At 42.5% G+C, this 22,297-nt stretch overlaps 1 protein-coding gene and 1 long non-coding RNA gene across 12 annotated transcripts in view; one reads left to right on the top strand and one right to left on the bottom strand.

Annotated features, from left to right (window-relative positions):
- Nucleotides 1-22,297, top strand: part of FBRSL1 (fibrosin like 1) — a 679,286-nt gene that overhangs the window by 638,986 nt on the left and 18,003 nt on the right. For 7 of the 11 annotated variants that reach the window (XM_090062037.1, XM_090062033.1, XM_090062034.1 and 4 more), the window contains 5 exons: nt 7,385-7,778; nt 9,263-9,516; nt 15,903-16,138; nt 18,327-18,377; nt 19,314-19,409. In XM_090062037.1, the coding sequence (XP_089918163.1) occupies nt 7,385-7,778; nt 9,263-9,516; nt 15,903-16,138; nt 18,327-18,377; nt 19,314-19,409 (1,031 nt within the window). Of the gene's footprint in view, nt 1-7,384; nt 7,779-9,262; nt 9,517-15,650; nt 15,812-15,902; nt 16,139-18,326; nt 18,378-19,313; nt 19,410-22,297 lie in introns of all 11 variants that reach the window. The other 4 variants (XM_090062032.1, XM_090062042.1, XM_090062035.1 and 1 more) reach the window with 2 other exon arrangements.
- LOC149857759 (uncharacterized) lies at nt 9,413-18,317 on the bottom strand. The gene is made up of 3 exons (XR_016444072.1): nt 16,990-18,317; nt 13,168-13,255; nt 9,413-9,549 (listed from the first exon to the last, which is right to left on the bottom strand). It is a non-coding gene; the product is annotated as an uncharacterized LOC149857759 (long non-coding RNA).

Genomic DNA, 22,297 nt, shown 5'->3' with positions numbered 1-22,297 from the left:
GCTCAATTTCTGGAAAAAAAGCAATTCTTTTGTGCTGGAAATTTTCCCAACAAAGAGTTGAATCTCCACAGTTGGTTAGGAAGAAGAAAATAGCCTAATTTTTATATAAAAACTTCTTTAGGAAATTTTTTTTCTAGCAATCTGATCATGGTAATGCAGTAACTTCAGTACACTCGGGTATTTAATTATTCACTGTTTAACAGTAAAGCCAATAAGCAAATTATGGTGCAGTGTACAGGACTCCTAAGATTGTCAGCATAGCCTAAAGCACTTTGAGTCAATAGTTGGTTGCTGGTAATACAGTGACAACGTAGGCAAATTGAGCTGCTATTTTGTACCTCAGAGAGCTGGTCCATCCATTTGTGAATGGTAGGAGAGGTGAACTCTTTAAGATGTGGTCCTGGTAATAAAATGTTGGAAAATATCTTCCTTCGCCCTTGTTGGGTCATCAGTTCTGTGTTATGACTTTGATATGCTTTCTTTACTATACCATAGTGCAAATGACTTTAAATGGTCTCACTTTAAATTTGGATGCTTGAGAAAAAAGATATGCTTGGAAGTTAATTTCGAGCATCAAGTTGACAGCTTTTTGCCACCATTGCTTTCTTCCCGTTTGAGAAGCTGAAGGCTTGTTACAGCCCCAGCGTACAGCAATCTAGCAGGTTAAATGACTTGGGCAACACAGTTTATTAAAACTGGCAAGTGCTCGCTCCAGTTCTTTTCCTGATAGTCAAGGCTGTCTGCAAGAGTAATTGATAGTGGCAGCTGTTCTGAGGGCGTTTTAGATTGTTGCAAGACAATTTGACTTGACAGACAGCTCTGTACAAATGAACTGAGTGATAGGGGCTGAATCCAAACTTGATTGCAAAAGGAACTTCCTGTCAAAAGACAGCAGCAGACCTCATTCACCTAGAGACGAACTTTGGGAACCAGTGACATTACCAATAATAGCTTCCCTTACCCTCTTCAGCTGTAGGGATGCAAATTCCAAGCAAGGCATAAATATTGGGTTTTTTTACATTTGACCTGTTTTCCCATATGAGAAAATACTTTAATTTATTATTTGAAGCAAATAAACTAAGTGTCAGTTTTGTTCTGAGGAGGAGGCATGTTGGAGGAACATGGTTTGCTTCAAGGCTGAGGGTGTTACCAGACAACTTGAAGCCACAGTTGAAATCAGTGGTGTAACTGGGGCGGGGGGAGATGTGGCCAACTGCCCCGGGTGCCCACTTTGCAGGGAGGATGTGAAAAAAGAAGCTGCTGCTGCTGGCAGCCATGTGATCACAATTACAACCCAGGCAGCAACCAGTAGTCACTGCTTCTGCTTTGCCCTGAACACCCAGCTGCGTCCCAGCACTGCTGGTTGAAATGTAGTCTTTCCATCACAATAATTTTAACAGTACTTTGCATTATATAGCATCTTCCATCTGGGCATAGATGAATGAATCCTCCGAACCCTGCCGAGGTTCTTTTCCAAATGGGGAGGCTGAGGACATTGGTGTTAAGTAACTTGGTCGGTGTTAAGTAACTTGGTCAAAATAATTCAATGAGTCTGTAGCAAACCGATCATACTGACCAAGATCTCCTGGTTCAGAACCCTGTGCATTAGCAACAGGAACTGTTAATCTCAGTGATGATAGAAAAAGGTGAAAGATGGAGGAAAATATATCTACAGTGTAGTCAGCATTGCTATCTCAAGGTGCATGAGGACATGGCTGTATTAGGATACAGACTCAGTGGGGGGGTGCAGTTGGTTGCTACGACAGGTCAGTTCTGCACCACTGGCTTATAATCTTTCATGTATTTCTGTTTTAAATATGTGAAACCCCTAAGAAAAATACGTTCTTATATGAGTTGCAAGTCGTCATGGCAATTTGCATTGAAATGGGGGCAGGTATTTGATATGTGAAGGTGCCATTTATGTTGTGTGACTTTCCACACATTAGCTCTGATACTCTTAAATATAGAAACCAAGCTAATTAATTTATCGGTTGTCTAATATTTTAATTAGCGCTACCTTCCTGTGGTCCCCTAAATAAGAAAGCCTGGATATGAGAGCAGAAGTCCACAGTAGAAAATTATTTCTACTTGAATCATGATTTTTGTCTTCTAAGCTACTAGTATCAATTTACTGTGTTGTGTCCAACTCTATATATTCTTGCTGTTTGTTTCATATCCTCAATACGTTACATAGCCTTGGTGACGGCTCTGTTTAGAAACGATGGTCTAATTTGATTAGCTAAGTTCTTGCTTTAAAATATGTTCTTTGATCCCTTTGCTGCAAATCAGGGTTTTGGAGAACTCTCTCTCATGTCACCCCATCACCCTACCTATCTCTACACATATTGAGAGAACTACAAAATATATCTAGATGATGCCATTCCTTTTTTTTCCAAGAAACAAAGGAAGTAAGCATAGGCAAGATTAGATGATTTCCAGTCATATGTGTGCTGACGATCTCCTTTCAACAGCAACCTGCAGTTGCAAAGAGCAAGAGGCAAGGCAGCAAGTCTGGAAATAACTGTTGGTCTAAGTTCTGTTTGCATAACACAGCAACTGCTTCTTGGAGTCCTTAAAGCAGCCTTTGCAAGTTTAATCCCTCTCACTTGAGCAATTCTTAATCATCTTGAAAGCAAATTCCTGTAATACAACAGATTTCATTTGTGTCTGGGCCTTTTTGTATCGTATTTGCCTGCTATGGCGAACTGGCAAGTTTTCCAACATGGGGGAGGAGGGCAGAGAGCATTTATTCTGATAGCAGATTTTAAATTCAATTAGATTTCATATCAGATACGTGCAGCAGGATCATGCAAACTCAGATAAGCTCTTCAGGAATTTGCTTTCCGCTGTGAAGTCGGTTATGGCTTGGATGACTTCTGGCTTCCATAGGATTTTTGAACCTTAAATCACTATTGCTGTAAGTACCCTCAAATATCCTGAAAGCAGTGGCAAAAACCCTCTGTGCTCTTTAAAAATACTGTATAAAATTTTTATTTTAGCCAAGCTGAATTTGAATAATAAAGTAGCATAAGACCAAATAATGTAACTGCTTTACAAGATTGCAAGTTTCAGTTCCAGGTGCTCAAGCCGACAGTCACTGAAATTGGATTGTTTTATTTCTTTTGTTAGGGCAGTTTCAGTCCAGCACCCTTTCTGGCTCCATTTGCTTCACATAAACCCTGATGTATTGTAAACCTGGTAGTATTAATGATGATGAGAATAGTGATGATCAGAATAAATAATAATAAAGTCTTTTAATGGGAGAAGTCCAAGGTGTTTGGTTAGAAAATAAAGTTGGCATAATGAAAAGGGGTAACTCTGTGCAAGGTGGAGAATGGCAGATGTGATTCAGCCTTTACATAGCACGGCTGAAACATGAATCATTGTAAATGTCAGATTTCCTGTGAAGGAAGGAGCTGAACTGACATGCGTTCAGCTTTAATTAAGGTTGAGTTATTGGAGCTGACTGTCAAGTCTTAGGCAAATTGGCTCAGCCTGTTATCATTAAGCATGAAAATTAGCTACTCTAGGACTTGGTAAAAATAAACACATTTCTGTGTCTCGAATGTTCCAGTGTGAGACGGGGAACCCAGTGCTTGTCATGGGGTAGCTTGGGGTTTGGCACGCAGGATTAGACAGTGGGTCAATAGATGTGTGACCTCAGGGCAAGAGCCCCTTAAAGAAGCTGTGAGACCCAATTATACTGTCCCTCCTTAAAGACCAGTGTGGCATTTTTCCCATAGAAGAATTTCACATGCAACCAGAAGTTATCTCTGGTCAAGTGAAGGCAACTTGTACCAAAGGGTTAACAACTCCTGTATAAAGAGTGTGAAGCTGAAAATCCCAGACATTTCAGATGTTTTGCAGAAGATCTCTGACATTCTGGATCCTGTTCGGAAAGGATGAGGAAATAATTTAAAAGAATAAAAACCAAGATGCAATACACATTTTGATGCAACAAAGCCATTTCCTCATCCTGGGTGTATGTCATGGGGCTCTTGAAGGGTCATTGCCATTGTTACACAGCCAGAGTGACCAGCGTATTGTGTTCCCAATGTGAGAAGATTGCTGTGATGATTTTGGTAGCTGGGGCTCTGGGCAAGTTAGTACTAGAGTGGGGCATTGACTAAATGAAGTAAAGCACAGCTTTGGAATTACTGTCATGGATACCTCAGAAAGATCGGGACATTGTTCATTTGAAGCAAAAAGTGTATCCCAGAGAACCCAAGCTGAGCAAAACCAAGAGAGTTTACCCTGCAGAACCAATAGAAATATGGAGCCTTGTGTGATGAAAGGGTGCGTTAAGTGCCCTCTACACAAGAGCAAAGACACATGATGAAAACTGAAGTGGTTCTATTTGGATGTTAGCGTTCCATGTTCATCGGGCTCTGTCCTCCCTGCTAGAGACTCAACCTGCGCCTCTCACTCTCCGAGTAATCGTAGGCTTTCAGCAACTTTGGAATCCAAGTCCTGCCCTGCATCCGAAACTCACACTTTGCCTGTGCCTCTTATGGCCTGAAACAACCCTGAAGCCACAGGCACCTTAGCTCTGCAATATTCGAAGTCCAGGTCAGAGTGCTTGGTCCTGGGCCACTCTAGCTCTCTTCTTAACATTTCCCTCCATGCTTTCTGTTTTCCCTATTACTTGCACCTGCCTGCCCACAAAGCCCTTATTAAATCAGCCACATGAAGTGGTTTTGCTTCCACTCACTGCATGGCTATTAAAACTAGGGACAACTCTGATATCCCCAGATAATGTGTCCCTTCCATCCAGCCACACATACAGCATCTTGTTTGATATATGGATTTTCCCATGTCTCTTACACTCTTCCCTACTCTCGCACTTACTTGTGCCACAGCTTTCCCTTGTAAACACTTTTAGATCCATTTGCAGCGCAGCTTAGAGGGAGGAAGAAGCTCTTCTCTCGTGCCCAATGCCTTCCTACTGCAAAAAATGTGTCCTAGTATTTTCATGGGGTCTTAAATTGTTCTCAGACAACTGAACAAACAAAAACATTATGGTGTTACAACTTGAGAGAAGGGAGTTGGCAAAATTGACACTGGTCAGTTATATCCCACAAGGGATCCGACTGTTGCTTGGAGAAAACGGCAAACAAGAGCCAATGCTAGAACTCCAAAGAATCAATAGTTGTAGCTAGGGCTGGGTGGACAGCTGCTTTTAATGCAATACTTCATTGATTTCTTGTGGATCTAATTGACTTTTTACTCAGCTTTAACTTTTGTGGTGCCAGTGTAGTCAGTCTACGCCATTCATTTACATTGTCTGACATTACACTGTAGGAAGTTTATCTCTGTTGGAATGAACTAACAGAATGTCCTAGAATCTGTGTTCAGAAGTGGAACCCAGTGACTTGCAGTGGGTAATGCATGAAAAGCAATCAGATGTAGAGTTATTAACTTGCTTTGTTTGAAGAACATGGTCAATAGAATGCCAAACCCACTGAAAGTCCGTAAGTCTCCCAGGGACATGAATTTAGCTAAATGTCAGCCACTGGCAGTGGCTACACGAACAGAAATTATTAGAATAATAAACATTAAATGTAAGTAAATCCTCTGTGTTAAAAATAAGTGCAACAAAACCTCTATACCATTATTTTCAGAACCAAGACACAGACAATAAATTAAATCATATCTGAAAAAGAAACGCAACAAAGTTGACCACACGTAACAACGCCTTAGTAATTTGGCACATCTGTAGTCTTTTCTCAAAAATGGAAGCACTGGAGCTCCCATTTGGTCTCGTCAAAGCATTAGTTTCTTTGGAATTTTTGCTACTGAAAATAGCGTATTTTGGCTCCTCTCTCCCATTGTCTTCTGTATACCTATTGTTTATATGGAGGAAACTATACAGCAGGTGTAACAGAGCCACAACAATTTGCAAAATCATCTTTTATCGCATGAATAGCACCATGTCATTGGGGGTATATTTCAGGAATATAAAGCACCTTGGTACATTACAGGGAAGTAGACAACTTGATTTATCATTGCCTTTGTCCAGTTTTATTCCAGCATAGCTCCACTGAAGTCACTGGAGCCAGGCACAAGTGACTCAGGCCCAGCATAGAACAAGCAAGCAAATGGTTGGCCAGAGCCTGTTTGTACTGTTGAAATGAGTACAGAGTCATCCTGAATGGTTGTGTTCTTTCCACATGTCCTCCGTGTCATATAACTTATTTCAATGTGGTCTAGTCCTTTCATGAATTAATATTTCAGAGGTGAAGTTTATTCATATGAGTGTTGTGAGCATGTGTGCATTGTCACACGGTTGACAGCATCTGTCTCCCATGCTCCTCTGTCATACACTCTCCGCTAACGTGGGTGGGCCGAAACCAAAATAAATAGAACCCTAAAATTATGTTGGTGCATAAGGTAAACATGTACAATACATTTAAACTAAAACTTCTGTGTATATGTGATGAGAGGGGGCTGGGAAGCAAATGGAAAACACTGACTCCCACAAGCCATGAAAGACTCCTCTTGTGATGAATTATGGATCACTCAGGCACATCAGGAATACATACATCATGTTGAAAGGGAGCCATCGTTGGGAACTGAGTATTGAACATGTTGCATGAGGTTTCCATGCTCTTACTTTGACTTCTTGACATTCCATAGTTTGATTTAATTTTTTTTAACAAAGATTAATGTTGATTGGTGCCCAGCAGCCCTTCATTAGAACAGTACTTAGGATTTTAGCAGAGATTACAGCTGTTTGTGTGTTGATACCACAGCATAGTTGGGGGAACAGGGCTGCATTAATATGCTCATTGTGCTAGGGAGTCGGTTTCTCTCCAGACTTTTGTTCTGTTTTCACATGTGAATGCCCATTGAGTGAAGATTGAGGTCAAAACCTTACATTTGATCACTGTTCCATCTTCTGTCTTGTGAGAGGCCTGGGCATCACACAATAGTAATTGGTGATTAGTTACTGTGTGTATCGACTGGCAAGATTCACAATCTGGATACCTTGAAAGATGATCGAGAATGACTGATCCCATATCCTTGGTGATAAAAGTTTATGTTCACAGGATTTATCATCAACTCCAGTAACTTAATTTTGGAGAAAGATGCATGAGCATCGTAATATCAAAAGCATTCACACATTTTTGCTGTATAGTATTAAGGCTCTGTAGAAGGAGGAAGGCTATATAATAAGTCTGTGGCAACATGTACCTCACTAGGTCACAGCAGTCAACCAGTGTCTTCTATAGGCAGGACAGACAGACAAACATACCATCCTTGTTGCAGAGATGCTCCCAGAAGCAAAATATCACCCTTTTTTTTTACTAGGCAAACATCTGGAAAGTTGGAGAAAGGAGGGATGCTTCAATATGTCACTTTGCTTTTGTTGTTGTTCTGTTAGGTCCAACCTTGAATGACAAACCTGAGGTGAAGGCAGCAAATGTCCCAAAGGTATCAGGGCTAGAGCGCAGCCAGGAGCTGAGCACCGACGTGCCCTTTGTGCTGCCTATTCCCAGCCCTCAGCCAGCTGCTGCTGTCGTGACTTCCACTTCTTCAGCGCCTACATCAAGCGCCAGAGCAAGCCCGCTGTTGAAGAAGGAGCCGGTAATCTCCGCACCAGCACCACCAAGGCTCACACCTCAACCACAACCTCGACCACAGTCACAACCTCAGCCTCGGCCCCAATCTCAGCCTCAGCTGATACCTGAGCTCCGCACCCAGCCTCAGAGTCACATCCCTCCCCCTCTTGGCTACCAAGTTCATCACCAGGCCCCCAACGGACTCAATAACATCAGGTACAGAGAAAGGCAGACTTGTGTCACTCCTACCTTGTCTCCCACAGAAAGTGTATTTAGAAGGTATTGCTCCACTTCTGGGAGATGTTGAATTTCTCTGGGTCAGCATCACTAAGCTGTCCATTTCCAGCTAATCACGAGCTGTGATCACTAGCTTCATGGGAGATTGTGATTTGGGCTTCCTACAGGTTTGTGTGGCTGTGGTGCAGATCTTTCTAGGTCCAGATTATTTGTGCTTTGGACCTTTTGTAATTATAGTTGACCAACTCAGACCATAGAAATAGGAGGTTTAGTTCTGATGTGGTTTCAGAGGTTCAGATGATTTTGTTTCTGGGACTGGTGCAGTTTCACTGGCATTAGTGGCTGTATTGGAAAATACCACACGCCAAGTCCAATTTGACCTTTTCTTGAGGCTGCATCTCAGAATGTGACTCTCGGACACAATAAAAAGTCCGTTGCAAGTAAACTGTTCCCCAAAGCTGTCGGCTAGCGGGAAGCTTAATTGTGTCCCTTAAAATATTCTTGTCCAGCAAGTAAGATCCACGCGTAAACTTGTAGAGAGAGAGGCAGTTTAGTCAACATATGGGAATAAACTGAAGTCTATGCAATTTGCTTGTTAGTGTGAAAAGCACCTTCTCCTCCTCCTCCCCTCCCCCTCCCCCCAAAAAATAGAATAGCCTGGTTAAGGAGATAATTCAGTGAGCTCCATTAACATCATCACATGTTAGCTGCATCTACACCAAGCTATAAGTGTGTATAGAACTGTCAATTTTCTAACCTACTTTGGCTTTAGCCTTTGAGTACTACTACATTATAAATGTTTAATAACGTTTGGCACTTTTCAAAACATGTAAAGTATGCCAGGGAGCTTAGACTCCCTGACAGCAAGATGCTGGTATCATCATCATGGGAGTGTGCATTATCTAACTGCACTGATGTTTCCCTTCTCTCTTTCTCATCCTCAGAAACACTCTCAGGATGCTGTGCAGTATAATAATCTGAAAAGCCATTACAATGAAAATGTCATATGATTATACATGAATTATACAATATATGTAATATACCAGATAGATCGACATAAAATACTATTATAAAGAATGCAGCAGAGGTGACTAATGGCATTTGGAAGTTACAGAGAGAAAAAGGATTACAAGAACCAAGAATCCTGATCACGTGCTGTTGTGGTTTTACGGTCATCAAAGGCTAAACGAAAGTGTAAAAGCATTTGCCCTTATGCCCTCTGATCAGCAATGTACAGACAGCTCAGGGAGTTGAAACCTGTCAGTCATGAAAGAGAATGTCACCCAGGTGTTCCCAAGTCATGCTGGGAAAGGTCTGAGGGATCCATTGGGCTCATGTATGCTCCAGAGCCTTGCTGCCTGTGCTGCTGTGCAGTTATTGTATTGCTTTGATATTGTGTAGTAACATCCTCTCTCTCTCTCTCTCTCTCTCTTCCCCCCCCATCCATTTTTCGCACCCCACAGCAGGAGCAGCAGTGCCAGCAGCGCAACAAGCATCAGCCTCCCCAAACACCTTCCTCATTCCCCGCAGATCCCACCTCACCATTCTTCTGGTCCAGCCCTGCCCCTCTCCATCCCTAATCTTGCTACCTCGCACTTCTCACTCAGATCACAGACCCAACACCAGCACCATACGGCCATGTTCGCCACCCCACCCACGCTGCCACCTCCACCAGCGTTACCCACCAACAGCCTCGTGATACCAGGTCATCCGGCAGGTAGGTTATTTTCTTTCTGCTATAGCTGCTCTCCTGTAGAAGTACATTACAACATTTGTAGTAGGGGTTAGAGGGCAAGTAGGCAAAAAAAGAACACACCCCCTCCCCATCCCCCCCACACCTCCTTGGCAGTGTCTTCTGAAATTTAAAAGCATTTCTGCAGCAGGCAAGAGAAGCTGAACTGGACCTGTGGGCTAAAGGGCACATTATGTGTATTCCTTGATCTTGATGAGAGAAATGGAAGTGAATTTGAATATGAAATTGGGATTTTCCAAGGAGTCTGAGGGACTTAATCTCCCAAATGGATTTGGGTTTTCAAATACCCCACTTAAATTCATCTACTCATTGAAATCCTGACTTTCCAAATGCTTTGCAGTCTGCATTTTTGCAGCTGCCTCCATAACCCTGGAGAAGACAGGAGCTGTACTTTGGAATAAGTTTGATGGCTTTTTAGGAACTGCTTCTTTTCTGAAGCAGTCAGGTTCATATATTTCCCCTATTGCCCCTCCTTGCCTTGACAAGCTTCTGTTCCTTCACTTCAAATGGCCAGGGGAAGGAGGGGGACTGCCATTCAATAGTTCCTACTCTTGTATTAGACCTTATTTGGGATTGGTTCTAGGCAGCATACAGAGCATGTAAAATAGGTTTGCAAACGAGAAGCCCCAGCCCATCCCCAGTGGTGATCCTTCAGTAAATAGCAAATCCTGACAGCAGAGCAAGCCGGCAGGCCAAGGCATCCTCTGCACATGCAGCAGCCTGCACTTTCTGCCATCTGTTTACACACTGGAGAATCTTGGCTGCTTGGTCTGACTGAAGGAGGCAGAGGGTGGTCAGTGTTCAAGTTGACAAGTTCTGTTGTCAGACTCTTTTCTTAATTATTTTTGCAGCCTTTGAGAAGTCCCCTTTGTTCCCGCCTCCCTTCCTCTATTGTCATTTCTGTCCTAAGTGCCCTGTTTATAGCTTGCCCATTAGCCGACAGCTGTTCCTGTGGGAGAGCCTGGCAGCTGGAGACCTCCCTGGAACACTTGCTAGGGCCTCCTTTTGATCTGGCATTTGACTCTATGACTAACTCAGCAGGGATTAAAGAGGACAAGCAGTTACAAAAATGTGCTCTTCTGTTCCCTATAAAGGCAGCCAGAGCGCACAGGGAGATCTGCTCCCGACTGTTCTGATGACTTGGCCTCCTGCTTGTATTTTCAGGGGCTAAATATCCCATTATTTAGAACTGCTCATTTACAGGAGGCGGAAATGTGATTTGGCCTCAAACAAACTCTCCAAAGTGACGTTCGACCAAAATATTATGGCTTCCAGCCAGGGGCAGGGCTGCATAGGAAGCTTTCAGGGGCACTGGTGCTGTCTAGGATTTCAGCCACATGGCTGGGGACATGCTAAACATCACAGCAGGAGACTTACTCCCTGAGTAACTGCTTCCACTAAAGCCAGAGGCTTGTAACCACACTGATAGACATGTTGGAAAGAGTGCAGACAGATTTTGAGAGGAGAAAACAGTACTGTGCTTGCTAAGACCCCAGTCCTGCATCCCTTGGAAGCAAGTAGTAGCTTCAGCATTAACTGCGGGAGGAGCACAAGCAGGCAGATTGCCAGCAAATGATAAGAGGCCTGCTACTGCTGGGAGGCATTTCACTGTGGCTCAAGAAGAGGAGGAGGCCTGAGTTTGGGGAGTTAAAGGTTCTGGGTTCTAGTCCTGATGTTGACACAATGGCTGTTGTCTGCTGCAGCCTGGCACATCTTATAATTCTGCGTAGCTAGCAGCTTCCATTGGCATTCCCGGAAAGGTTTCATTCAAAGTAAGAAAAGAAAGGAGATGGTAGCATTGGTAACTTTGGAGAGCAAGGTTGAATTACTTTTTCCAGTAATACACTCCATGTTTGAGTGCGCATGTGGCCTCATTTAAAAGCACCAGGCTAGAAGAGACCCTTAGAGGGGATGTGGACCTTTCATTTTCCTTTCCAGGATGGGGTGGGGGAGCAAGGAAATGAAGTGCTCATCCTTGTTCCTTTACATTTAAAGTAGCTGCTGTCCTTTGGCAGAGGCAAAGTTCAGGCAGTAGCCTTCCTGTGCCTGCCTGTCAATGATGCTAATAGGTTAGGTCAGTGCATGTCAGTGTAGCAAGGAACCACACTGCTTCTAGTGGCATTTCTTCCTCAGGAAACTTAAAGCTTATGTAAACAGCTTACTCATTAGAGACTCTTTGTGGGGTGCTATAATCCAGTTGGGAGTTTCAAGGCCTACCTGTGTGCTGTTAAATGGCAGGTGAGTCAATGCCTTCTGTGTTGAGTTTTAGTGGGTATTTAGCAATGCTGTCAAAGTGAAATGGTGCTCATCAGCGGACTTCTTTATTCAGTCTTGCCACATGCAGGATGTTAGCAGATGCATACATACAGACAGACAGCATAAGTAATTGGGAGCCAGGGACTTAGTGGTATTAGAAGTGGCTGTTTAGATAGGTCTGTTCCCAGTGGTCTCACTAGGTGCCTAAACCTGTAATAGATATCACTGGTAGGCATCCTGATCCCAACTACCCTGAAGCCCAGTTTACAGCTGGGACACTGCTTGCTCCCTACTTCCTGCAGCAACCTCTTTTAGGAACCTTCTGAAAAGGCCATGCCACTCTTCCTCTCCCTGTGCCTGTCTTCCAGGTGCTTCAGGGTCTATTCTTTTACTGACAAAGGCAAAGTTGCACTGTAGAGCTAAAGTCTGGAGGCAGTTGTAGATCTGCCAGCCTGACTTAAAGTCTCGTAAAGAAATTGGATATCAAGGCACTCACAGCTGCCAAGTCTCTTTCATCCCTCCCTCCAAAAACATGAAGTGGATTATCCTGATACTAACAGAAGGATTTGGTTTCTGTAAGTCTTGCCAGACTCGTGGGGGAAAAGTTATTTTTTAGTAAACATGCTCGCATTTTCCTCCGAAGATGTTAGATTTTAACTATGGTTATTGGCGATATATTTTATGGCTGGCGCTAAGAAAATGTCATCACAGACCCCATGTTCCAGTACTTGTATACTGTGTTGATCCTCTTCTTTTCTACCCATGTGTTAACCTATTAATTATTACTGTTCCTTGAGCAGTACACATGGGCCTGATACTTTGCAAAGATAGTGTGCCTGCTCTTGCAGACTTCTGAAGAATATACCCTATGTGACTTAAACTCCTGGTTTCTATTTTAAAGAGAGATTTCAGTCTCTTTAAAGAGAGATTTCAATGCAACCGGGACTCCTGAGTGGCTAAATGAGCTAGAATTTACCTGTCCAAGTTGCTTAGGCTCTTCACTCTTATACCAAAAACAGTGGGTCTAACTTGCTTTTGAAAAGACTAGAACCTAAGTCATTGAGGCACTTCTGAACATGTTAGCCATAGAATCTAATTTGGAGACTCATGGGCAACAAGAGGTAAAACAGCAGCGCAAGAAGTTAAGGAACTGATTTGTTAAATCTGCTGCAATTGAAAAAGGGTGTTTCTTAAACCAGTGGATCATTGCAGAACAAGAATAGTCAGCAGCATGTAGGACATACAGATTGTTCTGTGGTTATATGGCACTTGCACAAGTGGGATCTGGTGAATGCTTGAGGCTCCTAGGCATGGCCAGCAATGGAATTAAGAAATAATAGCAAATCCTGTCTGACCTACCTATTGCAGCTCATAGCTGGCGAAGAAGATTTGGTCTCCTTATTCTCTCCTCCTCTAGAGACTTAAATTTTCGGTGTCCTTCCCACACCTGCATAACATTTAAACAAGGAACAGTAGTGAACTGTGTGGTTAACGGTAAATCTAATTTAAAATTGAAGATAAAGTGGATTTTTCCCCATAAACCAGAGGCTTGAGATACTCAAAGTGTTGCTGAGCCCTTAGAAAAGTTTCATCCCAACCCTTTTGTCCCATAGAAACCACTCTCACACTTTTAAGATGCTGAAGTTAAACCTTTGGGGCAATGCTACTATTACATAGTTAATCATGGCAATATGGGGAAAAAAGTCTTTTCTAAATCATAAGGAAAATTGGTGTAGAAAACAGACCAAGATCTAAACATGCTAAAACTTATTCTTTTCCCCGATACCAATTGTGTGTATTCAGGCTACTCAGACATTTTCAGGTAAAGTATTCATAATTGGTAGAATTATTTTCTTTTATTTCTTTTTCTGTGTTGGGGACTTAAGTATTTAGAAACACTCCCCAGGCCTTGCGCTGGCTTCCTCTGTAGTGCCCATACCAAAGAATTTCTGCTTTACAACCTGTGCATCACCACAAAGTAACTACAACAAGGAAATATCATCCATTCACAGTAGCAGGGGGGTCACTTAAGAGTCTTGTGTTAAGATTGCATTTACACACTTGTTTCCTAAGTTATAGTCTGTGTACTGGGTAGGAGTTGGGGCCAACATGGCTGTAACTAAAGTAATTTTTGCCCATTGTACCTTTTGTTGGGGGTATTCTGCACCTCCCTGGGTCCATCACTATGTCCAAGGTTTGTTGCAGAAATGGTTCTGGCCAAGAATTAGGTGATATATTTTACAGTGAGCAAAAGAAAAAAGAACCTTCAGGTTCAAGGCCTGCTTTTCAGAAGAGCCCAGCATATTGGGTACTGAGCTCTGTTGAAAATCTATGTATCCCTACCTGAGAAGGAGAGGCCAGGTGTCATCAGAGAGTAACCCAGAAGAAAACCTCTTGGGAGAGGACATTTGCTTTTTATAGCAACCACAGTCTCAATCAGATCTTGAATCTGTAAAATGTCTCTCTTTTCTCCCAGCCATTATTTTTCACAAAGGAAGATAAGCAGGTGACAAGGTTAGGCAAATGTCAGTTTTTGCCTCATTAAAGAGTAGGGATAGTCCAAAACTTAGTATTAAAGGTGCTGAACATCTTACTGAATTGGCATTTTATTTGGAACAGCACTTTTAGCCCAAACGTTTGTGAGGCATAGCATGTCCCCAGTGACTATATCAGAAAATGATGCACAGTCTCCTGGATGATATTGTAGAACAGCCTGAATTGGTAGCTGCTAAATGACATTGTTCATCCATTGTTACTGATTTGTTCAAGTTTTATCTCCTAAGTAGATACATTTTGGTCCCAGCCGTGTTACTTACTGGTTGCCCTTAGCCACACAGCATGCCCAAGCTTGTTTGTTCACTACCCTGGCCAAAGAGTGAAGTGAAGACAGCAAGTTGAGCCCCATCATGCTGCATATTAAAACCTGCCGGCCAGACTGACGGCTGCGGAATGATGGCTTTTTAGCTGGAGGTTGTATGACCTCTGTAACAGGGGGCTTATACACAAAGTGCTGCCAGTAAAAATGGAAGCATCTTCATGATTATATCTGTTTCAGTCTTGGCCACACTGTGTCAAGAACAGGGAGAAACTCTCGCTACGAAAAATTTGTGAGCTATCCCTTTAGTTGCAGCTGCAGCAGAAATGCTAGCTTGTGATCAGGTAGTAACCTGGCTGCTTCACACATCCAGAATCACTGAAACCAGCCACATCAGGCTGTCTCTATATCTCTACCAACAGCTTCTCCTTTGGAGGGATGGTAAAGTTTCATATGATGTCACTTACCCACCCCAATCCTTTTTGCTGTGTTTTTTTAAATGCCCCTTCTTAAAAGGGATGTTCACAAATCCAGTATGGCCCCAATACAACTTTTACCAAGCAGATTAATGCAGAATGATTAACAGATTTAACCCTGGGTTTTGTTTCTTCAACATTTCAGGGAAAACTTTTTAAAACAAATCACTGTGCCCCTTTCCCCACACAAATATTTCAGCCTTTCCCTAGGGCAGGAAAACTTGGACATGAAGTGGACTCAAAAGGGAAACCGAATAGGCTGTTTTCACAGTCCTGACTAAGACCGATTTGCAACCAGAGTAGAAGTGCAAGAGATGTTTAGAATTCTTTCAGTGATGATCACCTAATTTGGGGTTAAATTATAAGGAAATGAATTGCTTTGGGGGGACGGATGGGAAGGGGGTAAATACAATTTTTCCTTTAACCTGACAAAGTCCCTTTTAAAATGTCCTTACCTTGGGCTGGGTTGAGGGAGTGGGGACGGGCAAGCGTGTTAATGGCCCACTTTGTTTTCTGCTGTGATGACTCATGGTGTTCTCTCTTGTCTTTAGATACCAGCCTGTTGATATCATTCAACCAACCAATCATGTATTGCCAGCCTCATTCGGGGATTCTGATTGGTACTTTGTCACAGGCATCTCTCTTACCTCCACCAATGAGTCCTCACGTAGAAAACCACCACAGCATGACCTGCAGAAACAGGGAATGCCAGGTGAATATCTGACTCTTTCTTCTACGTCTTTGTGGAACTCACAGGCCGATGTGCCTTTGTGTCTTTTTTTTTCTCTCTCTCTCTCCTCTAGATCACGAGCTGCTCAGACAAGAGCTGAACAACCGGTTTTTGGTTCAGAGTTCGGACCGGGCCACTGCCTCTCTTGGCCCGGTGCCGCTGCTGAGAGCGGAGTTTCACCAGCACCAACACACGCATCAGCACCAACACACCCACCAGCACACATTCACTCCTTTTCCATCCAGCTTACCCCAGACGCCGCTCATGCCGCCCTCTGCACCTCCCATGGTGCGTACCCCAGCCCAAAATGTGAGGATAAGTAGAACATCTCTGGTCAAAAAAGCCTACACCCACCCTACTGACACAGGTCCTCTTTATTTCAGACAGACAGAACCTCTCTCCTCTAACTGCCAGGAATGACCCCCAGAGACATTAGTCCCTCGTTCACGTAGGATATTCCTCTACATTCATAGCCAAGGAAATTTTAGTTGTGCTGCTGCCAATAAGCAGATGCTCTGTTTATGAGAATCTTGGGTCTTTGTCTCCTTTTCATGGCAGACCATCAGCTGTATACAGTTATTCAGCTTAATACCACATGCGAGAAGCTACGTCAGCTCGGCTCCTTAATGCACCAAAACACAGAGACACCAGAAAAATAGAGGTGTCCATCTGGAGCATATATAATAGTTGCCTTCATGGAGCGTTTACCATAACACCATACTTGATTTCATTGTTCTCCAGTTTTCTTCCTGTTTTCCCAAATAACGTCTGGTAATTAATTTTGGCATTTGTTATTTGATTGGGTCAGCAAACGTTTATACGTGGCTGGATCATTCGGGACAACCTTCTGGCCATGGAACAAGCTTTAGTGTTTTTTCACTGAGGCTTCTTTTAACACAATGGAGCTTTTCTGCTGCTGTAATGAAATTGTAGGGACCCTGCCATAAATGGACTTTGTTAGTTCTTTCAAGTGCGAGTATTTTGTTAGGTTGTAAAGAAAGCAGGATTCAGCTTTTTCCCTCCTCAGCTACGTGCTCCATCTGCAATTTGCAAGTGGTCCTTTTCTACTAGGCCTGAGAAAAGCAAGGACTAAACATAGAAAGCAGCATCAGGGTGGGGGCAGAAATAACCAACAGCTTATAGGAAATAATATTTCTCACCTGTCTTTTCTATTGCGGGTCCATGACGACATAGTTCAGTTTAATCTGCTTAGCAGCAGAACAATGCAAGTCATATCTCCCACCCCATGTTCAGCCCCAGGTGCTTGCATGCCTAGTCAAGTGCAAATACCTGCCTCTGTTTTCTTCTGCTGTGTAAAACAACCTCTCAACTTTCCTTGAAACCTGGTGTGTTATTTAAGAAGCCTGATATCTGATCCTGCTGACAGCTCCCTCCCTGCCCACCCACGCCCTGTTGATGTCAGACTTTATAGTGAAAACAGCTTGCGAAGCTCTTTTGTTATGTTTTACTCACATCTTCTTATATTCCACTAAATCAGGTCTATTAATCCTAACACCAGAGAGGAGTGTTGAAATCTCCAGCTGCATGTGTTTAGTAATTTATGGTATTTACACTCGAGGGTACACGGCTCCAGTAATAACTGTAATTAATGCAATTACAAATCTACTCTCCTGCACATAGAGAGGGTACAACAGCTGACTTACCAAATAAGCAGTATTTCAGGGGATCCTTGCACATTGCTCTTCACCTGTTCCCCTCCTCCCCCCAAGAGAATATTCATATTGTTTGAAGAAGCACCACATAAACTTTTTTCCTTCAAAGGCGTTCAGGACAAATGCTGGTGAGAATAAATTTGGGGCTCAGGTTGCATCTCTGGAGGTGTTAAAAACCCCACCCTGGTAGCGGGGAGGCTCGTGGTCATGCTTTCTCCAGTGAGCACTGGAATATCTCCTTTGGGATGATTGGGGGATTAATGTCTTGGTGCATGGAGCCATTAGGCCCCTTTCCAACAAAAAAAAAAATCTCAACTGTACTGCCATTGCTCATGAAACAAGAAATTTCTTGACTGGAGCAAATAGAAATCAGGGGTTTATATTAACTTGGCAGTTACAGCTGGGCCCACAAGAGCTGGATAAGAATCTAAACTTCCCTAAGGTCCCAGCCTACTGATTCAGATTGGTGCCGTACAGACAGATGCCAGATTTCTGCTTTTTTTGTGTGTGGATAAAGTAGCACCTCTGTCTGATGAGAGGACTAACCTGGGTAAAGTTTGTGGCCCAGAGATTCCTGGGGTTCATTATGTCACCAGCTTCCATAGAAAATATGCAAGGGATCTAAGCACTTTACCACTTCTAATAAACACCTTTGCGAAATGAATATCTCTGTCATGAATGAATGTAGAATAGGCAGTCTCCTTTTCTGTGTTAAGAACTGTATAAAGGGGCCATGATTCATTTATGCATGTTGAAATCCAGGTGCATTATATGCTATGGAAAGCCAACTCACTGTTCTTTTCTTGTTTCTTTTTTCCTTCCAGTTTGACAAGTACGGCCCCAAATTAGACAACCCTTACTTTCGACATTCCAACGTGAGTGCTCATGTCTAGGTTGCTCTTCTGTTTATGCTTCCGCTTGCTGCTGTTTCGCTCAAATGTTTTTAATGGCTAGATGGTGGTTTGATTCATCTGTTCAAAAAATTCTTTCTGATTTCTGTTTGAGGTTTTTTTTTAAATGTAAAAAAAAATCTCTGTATTTTCATCTTTGTCTTCTGCATTTTCATTGCTTTAGCTTAATATTATTGTTCCTGGGATGGCAGGGAATGTGCACAGATTTATAACCACACTGGGTACTGCCCTGCCCTTGCGGTCATTGCTTCTCACAGTGCAGTGGCCTCTGGTGCATGGTCCTTTCTTTTCACTAAATGTTGCTCAGGTCACAGTAGAAAGGGGGGGACTTGGAGATCCCTTGCTAGTGCTCCCCATTTCTTTACAATACCAAAAATCCCTCCGTTTTGGGACTTGTAGCAGTCTGTGCTTAGGAGAGACCCAAACAGATTTGTGGGGGGAGGTACACACACAATGCTGTATGAATGACATGCAGTTGGTTTGTATTAGCAGAGTTGTACCTGCGGTTAATTTTTCCTTTGTCAAATGAAGCAATTTCAGACATTTCAAAATAGGATTAATTTGTTGCACATTGCATTTTTCTTTGAGAGGAGCCAATGTCAATCACAAGGCAAACCTAAAAACAAATGATTTCTATTCCAAGGGAATGTGGGGTGGCCTACTGTATTGCAAAAAGACAGCAAATTTTAAAGACAGATATGTTCAGCACGAACCCTAAAACGCATCAGATCAGCACATTTTCAAATGGGGGTTTTGCCTTTCAAAATTTTTGAAGTCCCTTTAAGTGCCTGTTTTCCTTTTGGTCAAAGTTTAATTGAAACCATTTTTGCCAGGCTGAGCTCCTGTGTCTATTATTGTTCACGTCTTCCTGTGACATAAGCATCTCTTCTTCTTTTGTAGTTCTTTCCAACCTATCCTCCAGCAATGCCTGGAATGCCACCCATGCTTCCACATTCAGGTCCCTTCGGGTCACTTCAGGGAGCATTTCAACCGAAGGTACAAACTTATTATTGTTGTATTAGCTACAGGCTTTATTTTTTGGATGGGAAATTGCGTCTATGGTGACTTTCAAGGATGATTTTTAACTAGGTCGTGTGCTTTGGGATGTAGAGATTCTTCCTTGGAGAGGGCTGCAGCAGTATATGTACAAGATGAAGTGAAATCAAAGAAGGCCTCTGGATCAACTGAAGTGTTCAATACAGAATGTTTACTTAGTTTTAATAGACACTGATGAATCCCAAAGCACTTTACAAATTAAATAGATTGATAAAGCAAATGATACCCAGGGGTTATTCCCCTTCTGGAAGTAACTCAGCTTTGGGATGAAACTCACTAATGAAGAGTAGAGAGAGCTTTTGGCGGTTTGGACAAAAGCAAGGAATTGAGTTTTATCCTAAGCCCTGCCACTGACTTGCTGTCTGACTTTGCCCAGAACACTTAACCCTCTGGTCCTTAGCTTGTTCATTATACAGTGAGGTTAACATCTCATTGACCTTACAGTAGTTTTATGAGGTCTGTAAACTGCTTTGAGCTGCTTAGATGAAAGGTGCTATATAGCTAACAAGTGATAGTATAACTAAGGATATGTGGTTGTCAGGGCAAAGTTTGCAGATTTCCCCATTCTCACATAAACTCCGTAGCATTAACCTTTTTGCAAACATAACTTCTTTTTTATATAATTTTAAAAAATATACAAGTCTCGTAATGCACAGAGAATTTTGATGGCATTCTTAAAAATGTGACATTCAGTCTTGTTTTGATATAGCATGTTTATACCTTCCTAAATGCTGTGGTTTTATAGATGTGTCATCTTTAAACACAGCTCTGTACAGAGATAAGGAACTCTCTGCAGAATTATACTTTATTGAAGGTTTTTAGAAACTAGTGCTGTATCCAGTCATGGTCTGTTTGCATTAGAAAGATCATTTGTGCAGTCATACCAGTAGAAATTTAGGGCCAAGTTGTGCATTTATGCATACTGATCAGTAGTTACTCACATGAATAATTCCACTGAAGTCAGTAGATGTGAGTAACAACTTACCACTGTGAGTACAGCCTTCTGCCATCTTCCCCACTTAGGTTTTATTTTTTTAAACGGAAGCTAGAGGAGCTCTGCAATGGTCCATTTTTTTTCTGTTTTCTTTTATTTTAAAGATAATTGCCAATAGTGTGAACTCTATAAAAAGACTCATCTTAATAAGAACACTGCAAAAAAAGGGTGTGTAAATGGAAGAATAATTTCTGCAGTCCACTTTAGGCAGAAGGGTGTGCAGGGGGTAGAATTCAGATAGATAAAGTGTAGTTACCTAACATGGAGTTTAGCCAGGACACCAGGGTTAATGTTCTAATCACACAAAGACTATCGAGAGCTTTCCCATGGCCACAAGTGGGCAGAACCTCAGTGTTACATATCATCTGAAAAAGACGTTGGAACTCCTGGTGTAGTAAAAGTTGTGTTCGCATTGGAATACAGAGTAGTTTTGGCATGAGGCTGCTGATAATGAAACAACCTCTGATGCCATGATGGTATGCTCTTCCGATTTCCTTCTTCATTACTAATCTCTGTGATATTGTCATAGTGTAAAACATCTTAAGGCCAACAGCAAAATTGTTCTGCAGAAAGAAGGCCCTTTACATTTTTAAGTGCTGTACAAGTAGGATTTATTTTAGAGATAATGTATAGAACGCTTGGTAGTTCAAGGTTAAACAGCACAAAGTCACAATCTCCTGTGATGGTTAATCAGTAACATCCTGTGGGCTTTGGGCACTGCTGTATTTACCTGGAATCTAACATCTGGAGGCACAGGAATGGCTTGGAAACTTGATCTGTAAGTTACCATGTTATTTTTCCAGTTTCCTAGAGGAGACGAACTTGAACCTCTGGGGAAAGCTCATAAGTCATTGTTAGCTCCTTATTCTTCCTCACCTTCTCTTCCTCTCAGTTTGCTTGATTAAAGCCTAGATAATCAGGACTGGCTTTGTGGCTTGATTTGGCACAATGAATTCCGCATTCCTAGCCTTATGAAACAAAGGTCTTATTTTTGTTCCTTCCCCTCCCGTGTCACTTGCCTAAGGCCTGATGTGTAAATCCACAGTACATAAATCCAGGCTGACTGTAAACTTCTCAATGAGCTTCCCAGTGGACATTTCTCACAAGCTAAGAACTTGAAAAGGTCAAAAGTATTCAATTTACTTTGCTGAAGGAAGCATTCGCATCTGTCTCCAGGGGACAGAAGGACGGAATGACATTCTGCCATTAATGTGTTGTGATCCCAAATCTCTTGATTCTCATGGCTGTGACTTCTTTTCCTCCCTGTACCTCAGCTGACAAAGAAACCCTGAGAATCCTTTGAATGCAGGTCTGGTGGGCGAACTCGCTCTCTCCTACGCAATTCAGAATTCTCCTTAACATTAGTATTGAAATTTAAACACCTTGACCTGAGGGAATTAAATTATAGCCCCCTATGCCTACATTTATTGATTGGTCTTAAAACCTGGTGATTTGAAATCCACTATAATTTGACCTAAATTATAGGAAAAATAGCCAGCTAGGGGATTAGCCCTAACCCCCTCCACACTTGGCTTTTTTGGAGACAAAGATGTAGTTGCTTAAGGAGTAAAAGACTGAAGGCATATGCACAATCCCTGATTTTAGGCTCCTCTACCAGCAGGTGAGGGGTGGAGGGGTCTCTGAGTTAGTTTAGGACAGGCATGGCCAACCTGTGGTACAGGCTGCCACTGTATGTGGCACGTGGCAGATGAGGGAAGGGACTGGTAGCACAGTAGCAGATAGGGCAGGAAGCAGAAAGCTGGACAGGGAGCACAGGGACAGAAAAAGAAAGAAGAGCAGCAAATCAGTCAGAGAATACAGGGCCGGGAGCAGA

Source organism: Crocodylus siamensis, chromosome 9 (genome assembly GCF_052110815.1).
Source record: "Crocodylus siamensis isolate JL-2025a chromosome 9, ASM5211081v1, whole genome shotgun sequence".
Classification (NCBI taxonomy): Eukaryota; Metazoa; Chordata; order Crocodylia; family Crocodylidae; genus Crocodylus; species Crocodylus siamensis.
The sequence above is the reverse complement of the archived record's forward strand: the minus strand, read 5'-3'. Positions and strand labels throughout refer to the sequence as shown.